General features: G+C 40.8%; 1 protein-coding gene across 4 annotated transcripts in view; it reads right to left on the reverse strand.

The window, feature by feature from the left end:
- The window catches only part of DNM1L (dynamin 1 like), a 62,136-nt gene that overhangs the window by 19,622 nt on the left and 24,462 nt on the right, over positions 1 to 18,052 (reverse strand). For 2 of the 4 annotated variants that reach the window (XM_019489431.2, XM_019489432.2), the window contains exons 3-13: positions 15,629 to 15,667; positions 14,345 to 14,391; positions 12,588 to 12,659; positions 10,969 to 11,055; positions 9,711 to 9,873; positions 7,781 to 7,901; positions 7,065 to 7,196; positions 6,486 to 6,692; positions 6,149 to 6,269; positions 3,899 to 4,054; positions 1,425 to 1,514 (exon numbers count right to left, since the gene is read on the reverse strand). In XM_019489431.2, coding sequence (XP_019344976.1) covers positions 1,425 to 1,514; positions 3,899 to 4,054; positions 6,149 to 6,269; positions 6,486 to 6,692; positions 7,065 to 7,196; positions 7,781 to 7,901; positions 9,711 to 9,873; positions 10,969 to 11,055; positions 12,588 to 12,659; positions 14,345 to 14,391; positions 15,629 to 15,667 — 1,235 coding nt within the window. The remainder of the gene's footprint in view (positions 1 to 1,424; positions 1,515 to 3,898; positions 4,055 to 6,148; positions 6,270 to 6,485; positions 6,693 to 7,064; positions 7,197 to 7,780; positions 7,902 to 9,710; positions 9,874 to 10,968; positions 11,056 to 12,587; positions 12,660 to 14,344; positions 14,392 to 15,628; positions 15,668 to 18,052) is intronic. The other 2 variants (XM_006276343.4, XM_006276344.4) reach the window with 1 other exon arrangement.

The following is an 18,052-nucleotide window of genomic DNA, read 5'->3' on the forward strand; positions in this document are numbered from 1 at the left end:
CTGGGTCTCTGGTGCATATGACGATCAGTGGCAGGAAGGTGGGCAAAGGCTGACATAGCCCTAATCACCATCTAGCCACTTTGCCTGTTATCACTGCCACAACCCTACCACCCTGGCCGCCAACCCCCCCCCCGCATGCCTTTGGCTCCAGCACGGGACATGCAAAAAGGGCTGGAGCTGCTGCCACATGCTCCAAGTCAGAATCAGAGCTGGCAGCGCTGTTGCCACTTCCTTATGTCCTTGCCTGGATCTGACCCACATGGAGAGTCACAGCCCAAATGCAACCTGGGGCACAAGGTGAGTTTAAACACCCCTGCACTAGATTGAATCTAGTCCCAACTCACTTTGTGCTGACCAGATGCCATAAAGGTAACTAACTTTCAGTAACAAGCCACGTGCATCACACTTGAAACCGTAACCCATGCAACTGTCTCAAAAGTTAGTGAAAACATCTACTTCTGTAACAGCGCAATGTTTTTGTATATTAATATCTGTTAACATAATTCTTTGTTACAATCACAAGTCAACAACTATCATATTTCTGAGCATGTCTTTAGGCAATCAGATCTAAATGTATTCCAGGAACTGACAGACACCTGCCTATGTACGAGTGATGAAAGTTTTGCAAAAATGCAACGCCACATCTCGCTACAGCATACATACTTCGTAGTTAAGTTAAAGGAAAATAGCCATGTTTAGAAAGGATAAAATTTCTCTTCACTTCCAGACAACATGAAAAAATTAAACAATCACCATAGTGATACCAAAAGAATACAAGTTCAGAAACTGGAGATTTACAGAAATACTCAAATAATCATCCAGTGCGTTTATCAAATGCTCCTAGCCAAGAAGCGGATGCTAGTCTTTCATGTTGATGACACTTCAAGCTTTGACTGGTTCTCAGTTTAAACACACATGCTTTCATTTGTCTACCAGCGGGATGGTGCAATATGCTGGATCAGTACTTCAAAACACCAGTTTCAGCATCTGCATATATTAAGCAGCATTAGAAGAATAAATAGGGTTTGTAAGCTATTTTCAGTAGTACATTCATGATTGGAAAAGAAGAAGAGCTACTGTGATAAAAAGAAAAAGTGAACCCCAAGTGGCACAAGACCAGAAGGAAAAGTTGCTGGTAAAACTTGAAGTTGTAAGGGGAGTGCAAAGGACAACAAGGAACAGGATAGGGAACATAAATTAAAAATGTTGGGCTCCTCTTTGAATAGTTTAGCCTAAATATGGATTTAGAAAATCATTAGCTGGCTCCTCCTCTTGAAGATTTTAGTTTTTCCCAACATTTGTTAAAATTCTTAAGAGATTATATAGTAAATAAAAATATTAAGAAAAGGAAATTACCACTACAAAAGAACAATTTGCTAGAAGACAATACCGGGTGGTCAAGAAATAAAACTGAAAAAAGTTACCATTTCATTTGTAACAGGTAGCCTTTTACGCAGAAGACAGGTCACTACTTCTACTATGGCATCATGTAGTTTGGGAAACCTCAGTAATTCCTGAAATACAAGGCAGTAAACCTTTAGGTAGCATCATTATATTGTTTTGAAAAAAAAATAAATTAGACCAAAGCCTTAAAAACCATAATATTAGACTAGCAACAACCAAGGTCCAAGGCTCTTAAAGGTAGAGTTACAATTAGGCTTTTTTCTAGATTTGGATCAATAGTGTAACAAAAGGTAATATCAAGGAATGTTCCATTTGATATTTAGCATTGTTAGTTGTTGTCCACAGGGATGCATTAAGGGCTGATTCATTACATGAACACAGTTTGGATATGCTGAAATTTGAGACTATAGTATCCAGTTCAAATTGAGAGTGATTTGTGTGTACAGAACACCCAAATGGGATATGAGCAAAATACTGGGGCTCAGAAAGCTCTATGAAATCTGTAACCATAGCTACAGTAGTTATAACCTTGTTCATGTCTCATTTCAAGAGTTGTCCCCCAATTCCTACTACTAAACTGCCTTCATGGCAATTTCTTTCCTACCACCCACACAGAAATTTTCCTGTGCTCTCTATTATAAAACAAACAAATTTTATTTTTCCCCCTCCCGTCTTAACTCAGAAGATGAGAAATTTCAAACCAAAAATCTAACACAAAGTCAGATGGTTAAGTAAGGAAGAGACTTCAGAAGCCAGAATGTAGCATAAATTTCTAATAATGTGCTTAACTTTCCAACTGAAAAAAAAACAAACAGAAATGCAAGAATTTTGAAAGAAAAAGATATAACAGTAAACTGGCTTCCATTACTTTACATATGACTACTCATTAATTTTAAAAAGTTCTTACATAACTTTTTTATTCATTCTGAACAAAAAAAAAGTTCCCTATAGGAATAAGTGCTTTGGAAAGCAACTTTGTAAAGTTTTCCAAAAAAAGTTTATTCGACATATTGCTAAAATCTACACCTTGCTGTGAGTTAACATAACAAGGCTGAAGCGTTGTCCTTGATGGTACCTGAGAAAGGACACTTGATGCCTGAAAGTCCATCTAATAGCTCTAACTATACAGTTGGTCCAATAACAGATATCATTAAAAAGCACTGATTCCCTTAACATACCAAGGAAAAAAAAATGTATTTTCATGTAGAATTTTTTTTTAAATACCGCATTTACCCAAATCCAAGATGACCCTGACTTCCCCACCTGCCCTGCCCTGTGCCACTTTTGCTCCCCCACCCCGCCACAGCCTCAAGTCCCCACCCCACTTTCTACGTTGTCATCCACTCCAGAAGTCTCTATCCCCCACTTGCCCCTACACCTCCCCATAACCTTTACTCCAGCACCAGCAGGCTCCATCCCTGCTGCAGCCTGGGGCATGGCCCCAGATCTGGCCCCACTCTGTAGCAGTGGTACAGAGCAGCGTGGAAAGGAGACCAGGGGCAGCAAGGGCCCAAAAGGAGTGGCAGGGAGTGCAGAGGCAGCAGGAGGCAGGCAACAGCTGCAGTTCCAGCCCTGACCTGGGGTTGGGGTTAAGGCTGGAGCCACAGCAGCTGCCTCCCCCCCCCCCACCTCATACTAAATTCCAAGACAAGGGGCTTCATCCTATGATCATGATAAAAGGGAAAAAAACTCATCTTGGTATCAAGTAAATATGGTAGGTTTTTGCCTGGCACCAAGAATATAGATTTAGATCAGCTGTTATGACTGCCTTAAATTTTCAGATTTAAACTAAAATTTTCCACCTATAAAAATCAACCTTTTTATTAATTTTGGTATTCAACAACAGTACTCAAACTGCATTCTTCTAATGTTGAGCATCAACATTTTTATGACTAAATCCCAGCACTTAGCAGGCTCATATGTTAAAAGGCTTTGGATACAAACAGACATTTGCTTTTATCCCAGGATAAACCAATTTATCCCAGGACAAAGTTTGAATGCCCATGTCCACTGTCTCGGGAATTGCAATGTACGCCTGAACGGTTATTCTGGGATTGTATTACTGAATCAATGACAGAAAAGCAGAAGTGCATTAGGCTGCTCACTAAATGTACACACATTTCTGCTTTGGGACAAAGCATAGGTACAATTTGTCCAGGAATAAAAATGCAACAACTATTCCTAGCTTTTGTGAATAAGATCTTATACATATTTCCAATGTAACTTACCTCTGGAGAGATAACTACAAATTGTTACATGCTATTTTTATAGGTGCAAATTTTAAAAAGCTTTACTCTGTGCCTATTCTTTTACAGCAAGTAAACAAGACAATTAATTTTACTTGAAGTAAAGCCACTCATCATTTTCATATTTGTCATAAAGCACTGGAACCAGCTTTTACAAGCTGAGGACTTTTTAAAAGAAAAAACTTGCAACTTTTCCCATCTTGTGTTGAAAATAAACAAACTAACTCATCATCAACCCCTGGGTTTACCTGAGTACTGTAATTGCTACAATGCTGGATAATCCTCTGCATTTCCTCATGAACCAGCTCCACACAACGCAAGCTAGGCTCCTCTAAACGTTTAATTTGCCTCTTCACCAACAGTTCAAATGAAACTTCAGGCACAAACAAGGCAGGACGGGGGCCCTATTAAAAAGGGAAACAAAGTGTAGTTATACTGTATACTTTAGTAGCACACAAAACGTGCTAAGGGCTATACAGACCAGAAAGGGGCATTTTTTAAGTAAATCACATCTTACTCTCAACCTCTTTTTGCATGTTGTTTGAATTATATTTATATGGAATAATGGAAAAAACCTATTAGAAGAATGTTATAGTTATCCAAAACATTACAAATCCAGGAAAGGTAAACATTAAGTTTATATTTAAAAGAAAACCAAAGCATTTTCAGTAAGTAATGCACATTAATACACCTTACCAACTGTAAACATTTCACTAGGCCTGTAATAACTACAACACACTTCCCACTCAGTTACTGATAAATGCATTCAACTAATTCCTTCTTGACACTTTTTGAATGGAAAAGTTTTTAGCTTTACTGTTTTAATACATAAACTGAACACATACCCCCTACCATAGAATACTTTTTACTGAATGAATATAAAGAAGTATCAGCTTTAAATAATCATGTTGTTAATTTAACTTGCAAGAACAGATTCATCAATGCATTAGAGTGGCACAGCAGCCAGGGGTGATTATAGCCCATTAGCATGCAGCTGATTTACTGCTTTAAAGTGCTACATTGGCCAAACTAAAATTACATAAACAGGAGCAAGTAAGAATCCAATCCCACTCAGTGCTATAAAGGGCTCTCCACAAAGTCCTAGATCAGTCATGCCCTGGGAAAATGTCAAGTACTTAAATGCTCAATCTATCATGTGATCACCGAACCTTTTGCAACAATTTTGTCAAAAATCTATGAATGAACACTCTTTAACATATCTGTTTCCTTCATGCAACTAAATTATTATAACCAACAGCAGTGTTTCATGCAAAAGAACTGCAGAGGAAGGATAATAATTAGCTACCTCCCACTCTCAAATACCTCTCTTAAAAGTCAAATTAGTCAGTCTATAGCCCATATAATTGGTGCTCAAACTTTCTGTCCAGCAGGCCAGATGGGCAGTACCTGTCCCCTCCATAGACTGAATCTGGCTGGTGGATGCAATCCAACATCTGGGACAGGTGCAGTGGGCCCCCATCCAGCTGTGTGAAGGGGGTGGGGGGAGTACCTCAGCCCCAAGCCAGCAATGCAGGGGAAGGCGGTATGGCCCAGCCCCAATGGGGGGCGGGGGGTGAGAAAATGACCCAAGTCTGATCCAGCCCCAAGGTGGGAGGAGGCATAGCCCAACTCCCATCTGGCTGGGTAAAAGGAAAGCAGGCATGGACCCGTCATGTAGGAGAGAAAGGGGTGTAGCCCAGCCACAATTTAGCTGGGTGGAGGGAAGAGGGGGTATGGTCCAGACTCAGGTGGGGGGGGCGGGGGGGCGGAGTGGAAGAGAGAATAAGCTGGTCCTGAGCTGTGCAGAGGGAACAGGGCATAGCGAGCCCCACTCTGGCCATGCCAGAGGAGGGTCATGACCCTACCACAATCCACTGAATAGGACGTGGGTGATTAGCAGTGGGGAAGGATGGCAGTATATGCTGTGCCACTGCTCCCCCACCACCAAATTTCCTGACTCATGGGGAGTTCCACGGGATGGATGCCAAGGCTCTGCAGGTTGCATTTGGCCCGTGGGTTGGAGTTTGAGCACCCCTGGCCAACATACTTGCATCTACCTGTTAAATTATTACGGTTATGAATTACATTAATTCCAATATGATTCTCTTCACCTTATAGTCTGTGCTAAATATTTCAATTTAAAACAGATGGACTCTTAAATGCAAGTTACTCCATTTTCAAGGTCAGATAAACCAAAAGACTGATGCTTTTGCATGTCTTGAAGGATCCAATTTTAATTTTTTTTTTTAAACTTTTGAGCGATTAAGAGGTACACTCTCAGAAAATTCAATTCACACTTGGTAAGGACTAAAAATTGGAGAGGATACAATATTCCGTATGAAAACCACAGAAGCCGAATCCCTAGTTTAAATGTAAATTCTTCCATTAAAACCACTATTCCCATAACACAGACAAAAACCGAAACAACTGGTTTTTAACCACAGTTCAAACCCAAAGCGGGCAGTAAACATTAAGAAAGCCAGGATACTACTACTCACTGTAGCATTTCTAATGGCAGTCAGAATATCAATAGTATTAAGGCCACCTAAAGGGTCAACAGATTCTAATGTCCGCCCAAAGGTCTCATGAAAAATATAGCAAATTCTGGCTCCACCACACCTGAAAAGTGGGAAGAAAAAAAAAAAAAAAAAAAAAAAAATCAAGAAATTAAAGAGGAAGTAATAAACTGCTGTTTTTCTGTGCTTAAAAATATTTTACACTAGCATAAAGGTTTTAAAAGCAATGTGCTCTTCTTTTCTGCTACTGAATTTTTAATGCAATGTGATCCAGGTCAACTATCCAAATCAGAATTCTAAGGAACAATTTCATACTTACAGCTCAGAAGTTTCTATGTATTTTGCTGTTCCTTCAATAGTGTTGCAATATTCAGTGGCAAATTTGGTAATAAGCTGTAATAAAGTGGCGCTCTTGTCCTCCACAGGCTCTCCATAGCTATTCAGCAGAGACTGGTACTGAGCAGCTAAAACATTTATCCTAGTTTTCAATTCTGGCAAGCAATCCCTGATATGATGCATTAGTAACCTAAAAATATGGAGAGGATAAATTCCTGTCAGAAGGGGGAAGAAGAGATCATTTTTATGTTGTTATCTCCATCATAATTTATAGGAGAAACAAGCAGGAACAAGCAAAAATAACCTTGTACAATGAAAGGAAGCCATTTACTCAGAAAGACCACAGTAACATCAGAAACTGAAATACTGAAGCAAAAAAAAGGAGACCTCCCTGTTTCACTATACAACAGCAGCATGTTAATATACACATTCATTTTAACATAAAATTGTATACGTTACTACCATATATAAAATTTTATACATGCTACTAACACTGCCTTACATTAAAAAAAAAAAATCACTGTTTTACACATTTTGCATAACAAGTAATTATCTGAGATACCTGTTCAATGTTCTAGCAAGATATTTTGTTCCATTTCGGTTGGCTAGAGACGGATACTTCTTTTGAAGAAAACCATATTCATCCCGGATAGAATCACCTACACTCTTCTTATTGTTGATATCCAATTGGCTCCTAGAGTTGGATAAGATTATTAGCTAATTAGTAAGTACATAATTAATCTAATGTTTGCTTCCATTTTTCTTGATAGGACAACAAACATCTACCATTCAAAATTAGCCGACTATCCCAGAATTCCTCTTCTATAACAGCATATAACAAGATATGGAAAACATTTTCTTATGGATATGAAAGTGGTTGTAATACACTGAGGGCAAACAGATGACACTGTATTTAAAGATGCTACGAAGGTTGCTCCATGGACTGACTTACTCACTTGACAGCAATATAGTATGGGAAGCAGCCACACAGTACGCTAAGCAAGCAGCTTCTACATCACTTTTGACATGGACAACTGAAAGGATGAGGGAGAAGGGTAGCAAGGTTTTGAAACCAGGCTCCTTCATAGCAGTCGACTCTCGACAACTGGGTTAGCTTTTATATGAGTTTCTTTAACTAAATGCAAATTTGACTCTAAAATCTGCAAATGGTTTAGTCTAAAACCCACGTCTATATACATGAAAAACCAATGAATTCCTTAATATTGAGTTTTTTTAAAAGAACATATAATGTGTCAATTCCCAATTATATGTATGTACCTGTTTACCACCCCAATTATGCCAAGTTTAACTGGAATCACACGTCCCATGAGTACATCCATGGCATCAGTGCCAGCATCCATAAGATCGAGTTTTGTGATAACAGCAAGCGTTCTTCGACCTATCCAAACAACAGGAAAGCCATCATTTACTAGAAGTTTGTCAGTCAGTCTATTCAGTTCAGTTAGAATCGGCAAATATCCATTTTCTCCTGAGGAAAACAGTACTACTAATATAGGCTCAATCAGTTCCTGAAGAACATCATCAGATGTTTCCCGTCTCCCCCCAAGGAAAACAGGAACTTTATGCACTGAAGAGGACAGCATCTAGACCCAAATTTGGAAAGAAGCATATCCCATAATCTCAGATATGTAAATTTCAAAGAATATTTTTGAAGTCCAAGACTATTCTGGGGCTATAACAGTGACCAATAAACTAGGAAGGATTTGAGTGGCTAGGTACTTAAATGAAAGGCTAGTAGAGACAAGCCAGGTTATGTCACATCAAGAAGCATTCATTCACTTTCTACAGGACTATAATAAACTGGAATCTTAGAGCAAAGATAACTGAGACAGGGCTCCTGAAAGCACCGTTTACAAACGACCACAGATCAGAATCCTAACCACAAACAGAAGGGTCCTTCTGCAGTTTTTTGCGGGAATAATGGTATCTGAAAAGGACTGGGCCTATGTTCTCACAGCTAACTGGTCACTAAGACTCAGAGTTTAAGGCTGGGAATTCTGGGAAGTAATCCTACAGTCAAGATCAATCATGGGTACAAGACAGTAAATAAAAAGCAAGGTCTGTTGCTGTGAGCCAGGTTGATCAGACTGAGCAAAGACACAGAGGATGTTTTCTATGAGGATTAAAAGGGTCACCAGCAAGTGGAGCCTATGAAGAGCTTAACGTGTAGAGGCCCATGGAGAAAAAAAATCTAGTGCACAATGCCACTTGAAAAGAAAAAAAAACCCCAAAAAACATGTACTGCAGGGAGAAAGACCTTGAATTTCCTCACCAAAAAGGTAAGTAATAAATACGTTTAATAAATGAGAAATCCAGAACCTGAAAAAGAAGGTAGAAGTAACTTTGCCTTGAACTTCAACAATATGTTGGAGATTTAGAGGGGCCATGCAGAAGAAGGGAAATCCCTGGCCTGTCAATGAACCCAGGCAGGAGAGGTAATACAACAAAGAATTGTCCAAAAGTATATTAGCTGCAGTCTCTTAATCCAACTTTAAAGCACCTATAGTCAGCATATTTATTTGAACAACAGACTCCAATAGATATGAAAGGGCTTCTTGTATACAGTCTATAAGTTTGCAGAGTGCTTTAGGAACCTTTTGGATTAAATTCACCATATGCCATCTAGCCACAGGAAATTAAATCAACAAGCACTTGCCAGATTAATACAGTGGACAATGGGAAGCAACTGAATGCTAGATCTTTCCAAAGGCTCATTTGCTCCTCTGACAATTAACACAGAACCATGTGTAACAGCCAATTAGCACCTTCAGGAATATGCATTTTTCTTCAACAAAAGGAACACTTTTTGAAAAATTAAGCAATCATAAAGGAGCCATATTAAATAAACATCAAGGAAAGCAGCATTCTTCAATACCATTTTGCAGCTCTGAAAATAGCAATAGATCATATGATTGTATTGGAATAATAAAAAGATCAGGATTACCCTTGCTTGCGAGTCAGCAAGCCCTTACTGGATACCGATTCATCTTAGCATTGCTAATAGTTGCAAAATGGTACGAAATGCAACTGGAAAAGTGCAGCTATTGTATTTTCCAACAAAACGCAGGAGTATGAGGAACAAGTACCATTTCCCCCAAATAGCTTCAATCTCACCCATATTTACAATTGATTCACCCAGAAAGAAAGAAAAAAAAAATCACAGACCCCCGATTAGCTTGCTGCTTACCATCTGGATCTACCTCTCGAGCAATTTTAAGTGCCTCTGATGTGGCCATGTCTGTGTTGGCAGCTGTGACTGCCAGAATAATTGAATTTGGGTTACTAATGAATCGAAGAATTAGCTCTCTGATTTGAAGTTCAATGTCCTTAGGTTGATCACCAACCGGTACCTAAAGGAAAGAATAGAGAACTGAGACGGAAATCATGCAAATGCAAAACTAAATCCACCATCTAAAAGAAGTTACTGTAAAAGTCTACTCCCTACAACATTATGTAATACTGTGATTTCTCTGTCCCATAAATCAAATTTGAAAATCATGAAGATGAAAAACCTGAGAATGGGTTGGAAAATGGGGTATTAAACTAACTGAGTATATCATGACAGAGAAATATTGCGTTTGGCTTGAATTGCAAATCAGAGGTATTTGGGCCCCTATCTGTTGTCTCTTGTCTTCACAGGGAAAAAGCAGCCCCTTAGCACAGAGAATTCAGTTAAACCATCACAAGATCCAAAAAAACTCCTCTGCTCAAAGCGTTTCCTCCATTATCCCATTTTCCACTATTCGTGGTACAATGAGGCTGCATTGCAACTCCTATCAGAGAAACTCTGGAGAAAAAGTTGATTTAATCATTTAGGGTGCTGACAGACATGAAAAAAAATAAGACAGAACAGCATTTTACTGGGAGAGGCAGCGCATTAGTTCAACCTGGCTCTGCAGCATCTGTATAGATTGGGCACTTCAGCAGGAATTTTTGGCACTTTTATCTAATAGCTAATTCAATCAGCCATTACATAAAAGCCCCAAAAAGCCCCACTGAAGTGCCCGATCTATACAGATGTTTTGTGAACCGGGTCCAACTAACAAGCTGCCTCTTCTGGGCATTCACTGCGTTCAGTGCAGGGCGTGCTGAGCTTAAATTAAAACATCATTTTTTTCCACATCTGTAAGCAGCCTTAATCAATGGCTGCTGACCTCTGAAGTTCTATCTCCCTTATAAAATTTATTCAGCTTCTGATGCTCCATAACACTTCCTCCTCCCCTTCTTGCTCAGTAAGGGAGGGAAAACAGAAGAGAACCATCAAATATGCAAATGTTAACTACCAGGTGCGGATGCTTCAAGACTTTGTAAGAACTACTGGTCAACTTGAAGAAAACATTTTCTGTTTCTAAACAGAAATCTAGATAGTTTATGCAACAGTGGTGTTTTTCTTTGATCAAACACTCAACTTTGCAACAAACCAAAAATCATATTCAATCTCTTACCTTTGTCATTCCTGGCAAATCCACAAGTGTCAAGTTGACAACATTAGGTGAAAAAATCTTAAGGTGAATAGGTTCAGGGCTGATCCCCTAGAAATAACAAAGATGTGACCAAGAATTAGTCAAAATACTTGCTTTCTGGGCAGTATATTCAGGTAACAAAACACCTTTGACAACCCGAAAATATGTGCTTGCCCAAAACTAAAGCCAATCAAATTTATGAACCAAGGTCTCGGCCGTCTCTGCAGTTCTGCTTTCCCTTAGATGATACATACCATATTTACCCGTATCGAAGACAACCCCGAATTTAAGATGACTCTCCCATTAGATTCCATACATGGAAAAATGGAAAATTATAACAAAATTATACATGTACCAAACCTCATTATCAGAGGGTCATCTTAAATTTGTCCCCCCACACTGCTACAGCATGGAAAGCAATGGCAAAGGGGCAGGTCACTGAGGGTTAGTGGAGTGGGGAGGCAGGCAGTGTGGCTTGACCCCTGTCCCTGCCCCCCACAATCTCCCCCAGTAGCGTGTCCACTAGGGCTGTGCGAAACTTCAGTAGCCAATTCGATTCGGAAGAGATTCGGCCTGATCTGGGGACTGAATCTCAGAATCTGAATTGAATCGGAAGGCCAATTAAAAGCTCCAAATCAATTTGAAGCATTCAAATAAATTCAGAAAAGCTTTGGAAAAGATTTGGACGCTTTGGAGATTTGTCCATGGACTAAACAGGCAGCTGACACAGCTGCCTCCAGCTGGTAAGTCTGTTAGGGTTGGAAAGAGGTAAGAGGGAGGAAGGGATTGGGGCTGGGACAACCTGCCCAGTTGGGGCAGGGAGGTGAGTTAACTTGGGAAGGGGGGGCACAGGATGCGAGCATGGCAGCGCTGGGAGCGAGAGCTCTGCCCTGCTGCTGCTTGCCCAGCTGGGGCAGCGGGGGCAGGATGCAGGTGCAGCTTGCTTCAGGCAGAAGAGGGCAAGCAGCAGCAGGGCATAGCCCCCGCTCCCAGCATTGCTGTGCCCACATTCTGTGCCTCCCTCACCAGCTAGCAAGCAGTGGCAGGGCAGAGCCCCCGCTCTCAGCGCTGATGCGGGTGCGGCAGCGCTGAGACTCGTGGAGGCTATGCCCTCCTGTTGCATGGAGTAAGCCACGCCTGAGTCAAGCCACCCCACCTTATTGTAAGGTCTGTATATATTTCATAGGCATTAAGGCTAGAAGGGACCTCGAAAGATCGAGTCCAGCCCCCTGGCCCGGGGGCAGGAAGTCAGCTAGGGTCAAAGGATCCCAGCAAGATAAGCATCCAAACGTTTCTTAAAAACTACAGCAAAGAAGAATTACATGAACCACAACGAAGAAGAATTTAACTTGGAGAGGTAGACTCTCCTGTGTGTTACTGTGTGGTAAAGTAGACTAGTATCAATTTCCTGAATCTTCTTTTAGATTAGTCATTTCATACCAATGCTAACATCATCTGGGCGTACTAAGTGGATCCACTGCATTCCTTCCTATAGAGTAGGGCTGTATTGTGCTTTTCTAGCTTTTAGCTTTCAGATTTTGCCTCAGAAATTTAAGAAAGCAGTATATTCTTTAAGTTAAAATAGCCTGCTTGGGACTCACCTTATTATTTCCTGAAATCCTCTCAGTTTCACTCTCAATTTCTTGTCGGATTTCTTCAAAGTCTGTATAGATCTGAAATACAGAAAGAATAGGAACAAAGTCAGGGATAGCAATTCCTTACTACATAGATTGTGGCAACACATTGATGCGTTCTTACCAAGAGCAAGTGAAGTACTGTAGCAAAGTAATAAGAGATGAAAAAAGAATCGCCTTTAGCGCTATTTTAAATATGGAACATTAAATGGAACATTAAATAGGAGAGGTTGGTTAAATGAGGAATAATATTCACTTCGTTTACCGTGGCAGCAGCAGTTAGTACTGCCTACCACAATTAGATAAAGGGAAAAAAAATTATCCATCTCAAAATGCCTAGTTTATTATTGTACGTGCAAGTGTAACAGACAGTCCTACCCTCAGTTCCACACTTGTCTGCTCAGGTTCTCTGTGCCCTTTCATCACCATCTCCTTCTAATCTTACCTGGTCTGCCTCTGCTCTTGCAGCCAACTCTTTCCGCTCACACAGAATACCGACAAGTCAAAAGGAGGTAGTACAAACTATCCCCCCAGTCCTCTGTACTTTATGATCCCATGTTCCTATGCATATGCTTCCCCTGCCAACCTCCACATATTTCCCTGCACCTCCACTTCTGTCCAGCAGCTGTTGAAATACAGTTTGGAAACAACAGCAAGTCAATCTGTGGTTATAACATTTTCAAAATGTTTGACTGTTACACCACATACACATAAAAACAGCTCTCTGCATATGTGACCTTACCCAAAGCAACACAAGGAGAAAGAAAAAAAAGACAAACACACCTCTGCATTTAGAATATCTGCCCTACCCCAACGTGGGACCCTTTTCAGAGTCCAAAACCAAAGCAAAGCAACAGACTAAGGAAGAAAGGCTTAAAACAAAACAGGTAAACCTAGAAAGCCCAATAAGCACTAAAGCAGAAGTGTCAAACTCATTTGGCCCCATGGGCTGAATAAGTGGCACCACACATGGTGCCCGCCCTGGCTCGCCTGGGACCTGCATTGCATGTAGTTCCTGCCCCAGACCAGCTAAAGCAGGTGCCGCATGTCCCAGGATGAGTGTTACATGCATCTCATCCCAGGCCCCGAGCACAGGACTGACCCAGTACATGCCGCACATGGATCAACTAGAGACCAATGGCAGCACCAGGGATTGGATGGGGCTCTGTAGGCCATATCTTTGACACCCCTGCACTGAAGTCCTTCAGTAACTTTGTCCTTACTTGCTTCTTTGTCGCATAGCTGGGTCAAGTTCTCCTTATTCCCTTCAAACTCCTTTGGAGATCTTTTTACTGCCTCCTTGGGTTTTTTTAACCTGTGCTCCAATAAGTCCCTGATTAATCCCTTGGTTGACTAACTGATGGTAGAGTATATAAAACAAAACCCAAATGATTTATGACAGCATTTCATGATCTCTGCAAAGAGACACAAAGCAAAGCCAACAATACAAACAAATTTGGAATTTTTAAGCTAAGCTATTTGGGAGTTGCAATGAAATGAGAGAGAGAACCCCAAAGATACACAATTTAAGAGTGTTTTGAGATTGAAGAAGTTCCCACAACCTTTCCAGGGGGGTGTAAAACCTACTTCAAGACATGTAGCACATGGAATTGGTTTATTTTAGGGAAAATTTAAGAAAGAAATATTTGGATGAAATTTCAGTCACATAATGGTAATTAAGATTAACCATGCATGAAGCAGCTACTGCCACTTCGGAAGCATACCTTATTTTTGGTGTGTAGAAATTTACCCCATTCTTCTGCATCAACACCTGAAAACAAATAATCATTACATGAGCGATTCAACTTCAACACCTTTTTTAGGGCCTGTCTGTTGCAAAGTTTATTTTTAAGGTGACAATAGAGAGTTAATCTATTATCAGAAGTTAAACAGTTCGATACAAATATATTTAACATTCTGCTTATCCCAACATCTGCTCCTCATTCCAAGCTTTAATTTGTAAATCTGTTGTCTAATTTCCATTTTCTCATTTGTGGACCTAATTAAACACATGACTCATTTATCTATCCTAGCAGGCTCCAGAAGTGCTCTGGCCTACTTAAAGATTAGCTTGTGAAAGTGGGGGATGGGGAAGGGGGGAGAGGAAGAAGAGGGGACAGGAAAGGAGGGGAGGGATAAAAAAAATCATTTTCGGTCTGCTTTTTTGTTTTTGCTTATAAAAAGTTTTTTTTTGTTTGTTTCTTTGTTTGTTTGTTTGTTTTTTAAGATACAGTCTCTTCTTGGGAGGTTCTATCAGATTACAGCTGAAAGGGAAAATTATGCTGGAAAATGTAAACAACACATTGTGAATAGTATTAACAGTGAAACTTTGGGGTTAAAGTCTTTTCAGGACCAAATCTGCCAAGCATTTTAATTCAATGGTGATTGACAGTGTTTAAGACCTTTGAGGAACAGGCCCAAAGACTGCAAAGGAGATAGAGAAGTAAACATTCCTATCTTCCAGTGTACATGACTATCAATATCAACTTTAGCTATATTTGGAGACCCTTGTGGTCACATAACTAGATCTCAATGTTTTAGCAAAATTTTCATTTGAGATTTCAGGCTTCTCTACACAGAACTCAGTTTTTTAAGAAAAACCAACAAGAACACAGATGAGTATCTGGCCATCCAAATAGTGCTCATCTACAATTAAAGCACGACAGACTGGTTCATTCACATAACGATTTCCAAGAGATGCTCAACAGTGCAGATTAAAAAGGCATTTGGTAACTAAAAATGAACATTATATGATAAAGCAGCACATCACAAAATAATTGAAAAAAAAAAAAAAGGTTAAGTTCATATCTTACATTCTATTGCAATGCAAAGTCAGAAAGAATTAAAAATTAAAAAGTCACAAGGCCCAGAAAAATAACCAGTCAATACAGTAGCTAACGTTCAAAAGTAAAAGTATAATCAGCAATAAGTGGCATTAAATGTAGGTGGTTAGCATACATAAACATGCAGAGGATGTGTAGGGAGGAAAAGCAAGTGGTAAAGGCAACCTTTAGAAAGGTGTCTTGGATTTTTCCATGTGGCTGGGTCTGCAGTTAAAGAGAAACAGCATTGAATCATGTTTAGCATTTGCTTTTACATTTTATATAGCATTTTTTTTTTGATTTTCCATATTAGATGTATGGGGATCACAACTGCATGCATAAATGTGCATGTTATTCAATTATTAATGATTATGCATAATGCATTAGCACAATATACAGTAATTAGATCTCATCTAAACATTGATAAGTAAATGATGCACATTAAACAGATATATCATGTCATGTAGTTTACTTGATGTCTTTATTATTGCTGTTCATCTGATTTGACCAATTGACCATGGAATACTGATTTCAGCACATCAAGCGGTGCTTTTTCTTTTGTTATTCAGCACAGCAATCTTAACTTCCCTGGATCAGGTATGTTTCCCTATGATGAATTAGCTATGCAATGAAAACAAGGCATTAGTCCAAGTGCTTCTTGAGAGTACTTTTGGAGAAGGAAAAGATCAATAACTTTTCTGCATAGTTCATAATTATGCATGTCAAAAAAATTCTGCACTTCAGTGAGCATAAGACATGAAGATTAAAAAAAGTGGCCATAATTCTGAAGTTGAGTTGAAATGTTGTCAGAGCTGTGATAGCCCAAGCGATGCACAAGAAGTTTTTTTGCACTTCGACTATTACAATGGATTAAGTGGGAATTTCAGTTTCATAGTTATTGGGGGCTGGAAGGGACCTTACAGATCATCAGGCCCAGCCCCTCTGCACTTGGGCAGGAAAGACCAAGCTGACCTCAAAGATGGCACCAAAAGAAAACCCCTGGCTTCTCCCATAAATCTATGACAGACTTGACAAGAGACAGTGCCAGGTAGCTTGGACCTCAAACTTTAGGTTTTGTTTAAAGCTTTACACAATCCCAATCAAATAAATTAAAACACTGTTTTTACAGTATAAAAAATTTGGATTTCAGTATTCTGCTGTGGTCCTTGCAATTTAAACCTCCACAGCATCACAGTAGCACAAGGACCAAAACTTAGACTTAAGGGTTTTCGTCACACCAATCCGTGCACCGCAACATAGGGCTGTGCAAAGCGTCAGCCCCCGATTCGAATCGGCGGAGATCTGGCCTGATTTGGTGGCCGAATCTCGGAATCCAGAAACTCTTTAATCTCTCTGAATCGAATCAGAACCCTGCAAATTGATTCAGAGAGATTTGGAAGGATTCAACGATTCAGACATAGACACAGCTTTAAATGTTTTTTCTACATACCTAAAGGTACCAGCAGCTTGTGAATGCTGAGATGCTGGGGTGGATGGAGCATCAGCAGTGGACCTGGAAGTGGACCAGAAGCACTTCTGGGTCCATCAGGAAGCACACTGAGGGCCCCCCCACCCCACTGGCTCAGTGACTGGTGCCTCCTAGGTCTAAGGGGGCACCCGGGGGGGGCACCCAGGGCCACCCTGAGGCCAGTTACCGAGCCGGGGGAGAGCAGGGCCCCCCCCAGTGCGCTCAGCGGTGGACCCAGAAGTACTTCTGGTCCAATTCTGGGTTTGCTGCTGAGCGCGCAGGCCCCACCCCCCGCTCCCGTGGGATGCTCCATCTGCCCCAGCATCGCAGCGTTCATGAGCTGTGCCTGGTACCTCAAGGTACGTAGAAAAAAACATTTAAAGCTGCATCTATGGCCGAATCGCTGATTCTCTGAATCAGCATTGAATCTTCACATTTGGATTTGGCCGAATCGGATCAGGGACAGCGATCTGAATCAACAAATCGAATTACTGTCTCCGATTCAAGCCAAATCCGAATCAAACATGGCCCATTTCACACACCCCTACTGCAAGGCATCAAAAGCCTGGTAAATGCCAACTGCCTGAAAAAAAAAAAAAAAAAACACACAACAGTGGTACTTGCTCTTGGTGTCAAATTCATCTGGCCCTGTGGGCCAGACCTTCCCCTCAATGTGCCAGATCCAATACACACAGTGCTCATGCAGGGCAGGGCCAGCACCATGCAAGGTCAGTCCAAGAGGCTGTGGGTCCCAGACTGGCTGGAGCAGGCACTGTGTGCAGCACACGTCCCAGGCCCTGCCCCTAGGGCTGTGTGAAATTTTGGCAGCTGTTTTGTTTTGGAGGCATTTCAGCCCGTTTTGGTGCCCGAAACACCAAATCCGAAATAAAACGGAAGGCTCTGAAACTAAACAAAACCATCCAAAATGTTTCAGATGTTTTGGAGGCAGGCTTGTGGGGAAACAAACTCAGAGGGGAGAGGTGGGGAAAAGAACTATTGTGATATTGACATCCATAGCTGGCCAATGTCTGTGATCTGTCGCTGAGGTTCCTTCCAATCCCAGTACTCTGGGGGAGGGATGGCAACCTGCTGTCATTCTGTGCACAGATGCAGGCCCCCACGCCCCCCAGGAGGAGGAGGAG

Source organism: Alligator mississippiensis, chromosome 4 (assembly GCF_030867095.1).
Source record: "Alligator mississippiensis isolate rAllMis1 chromosome 4, rAllMis1, whole genome shotgun sequence".
Taxonomy (NCBI): Eukaryota; Metazoa; Chordata; order Crocodylia; family Alligatoridae; genus Alligator; species Alligator mississippiensis.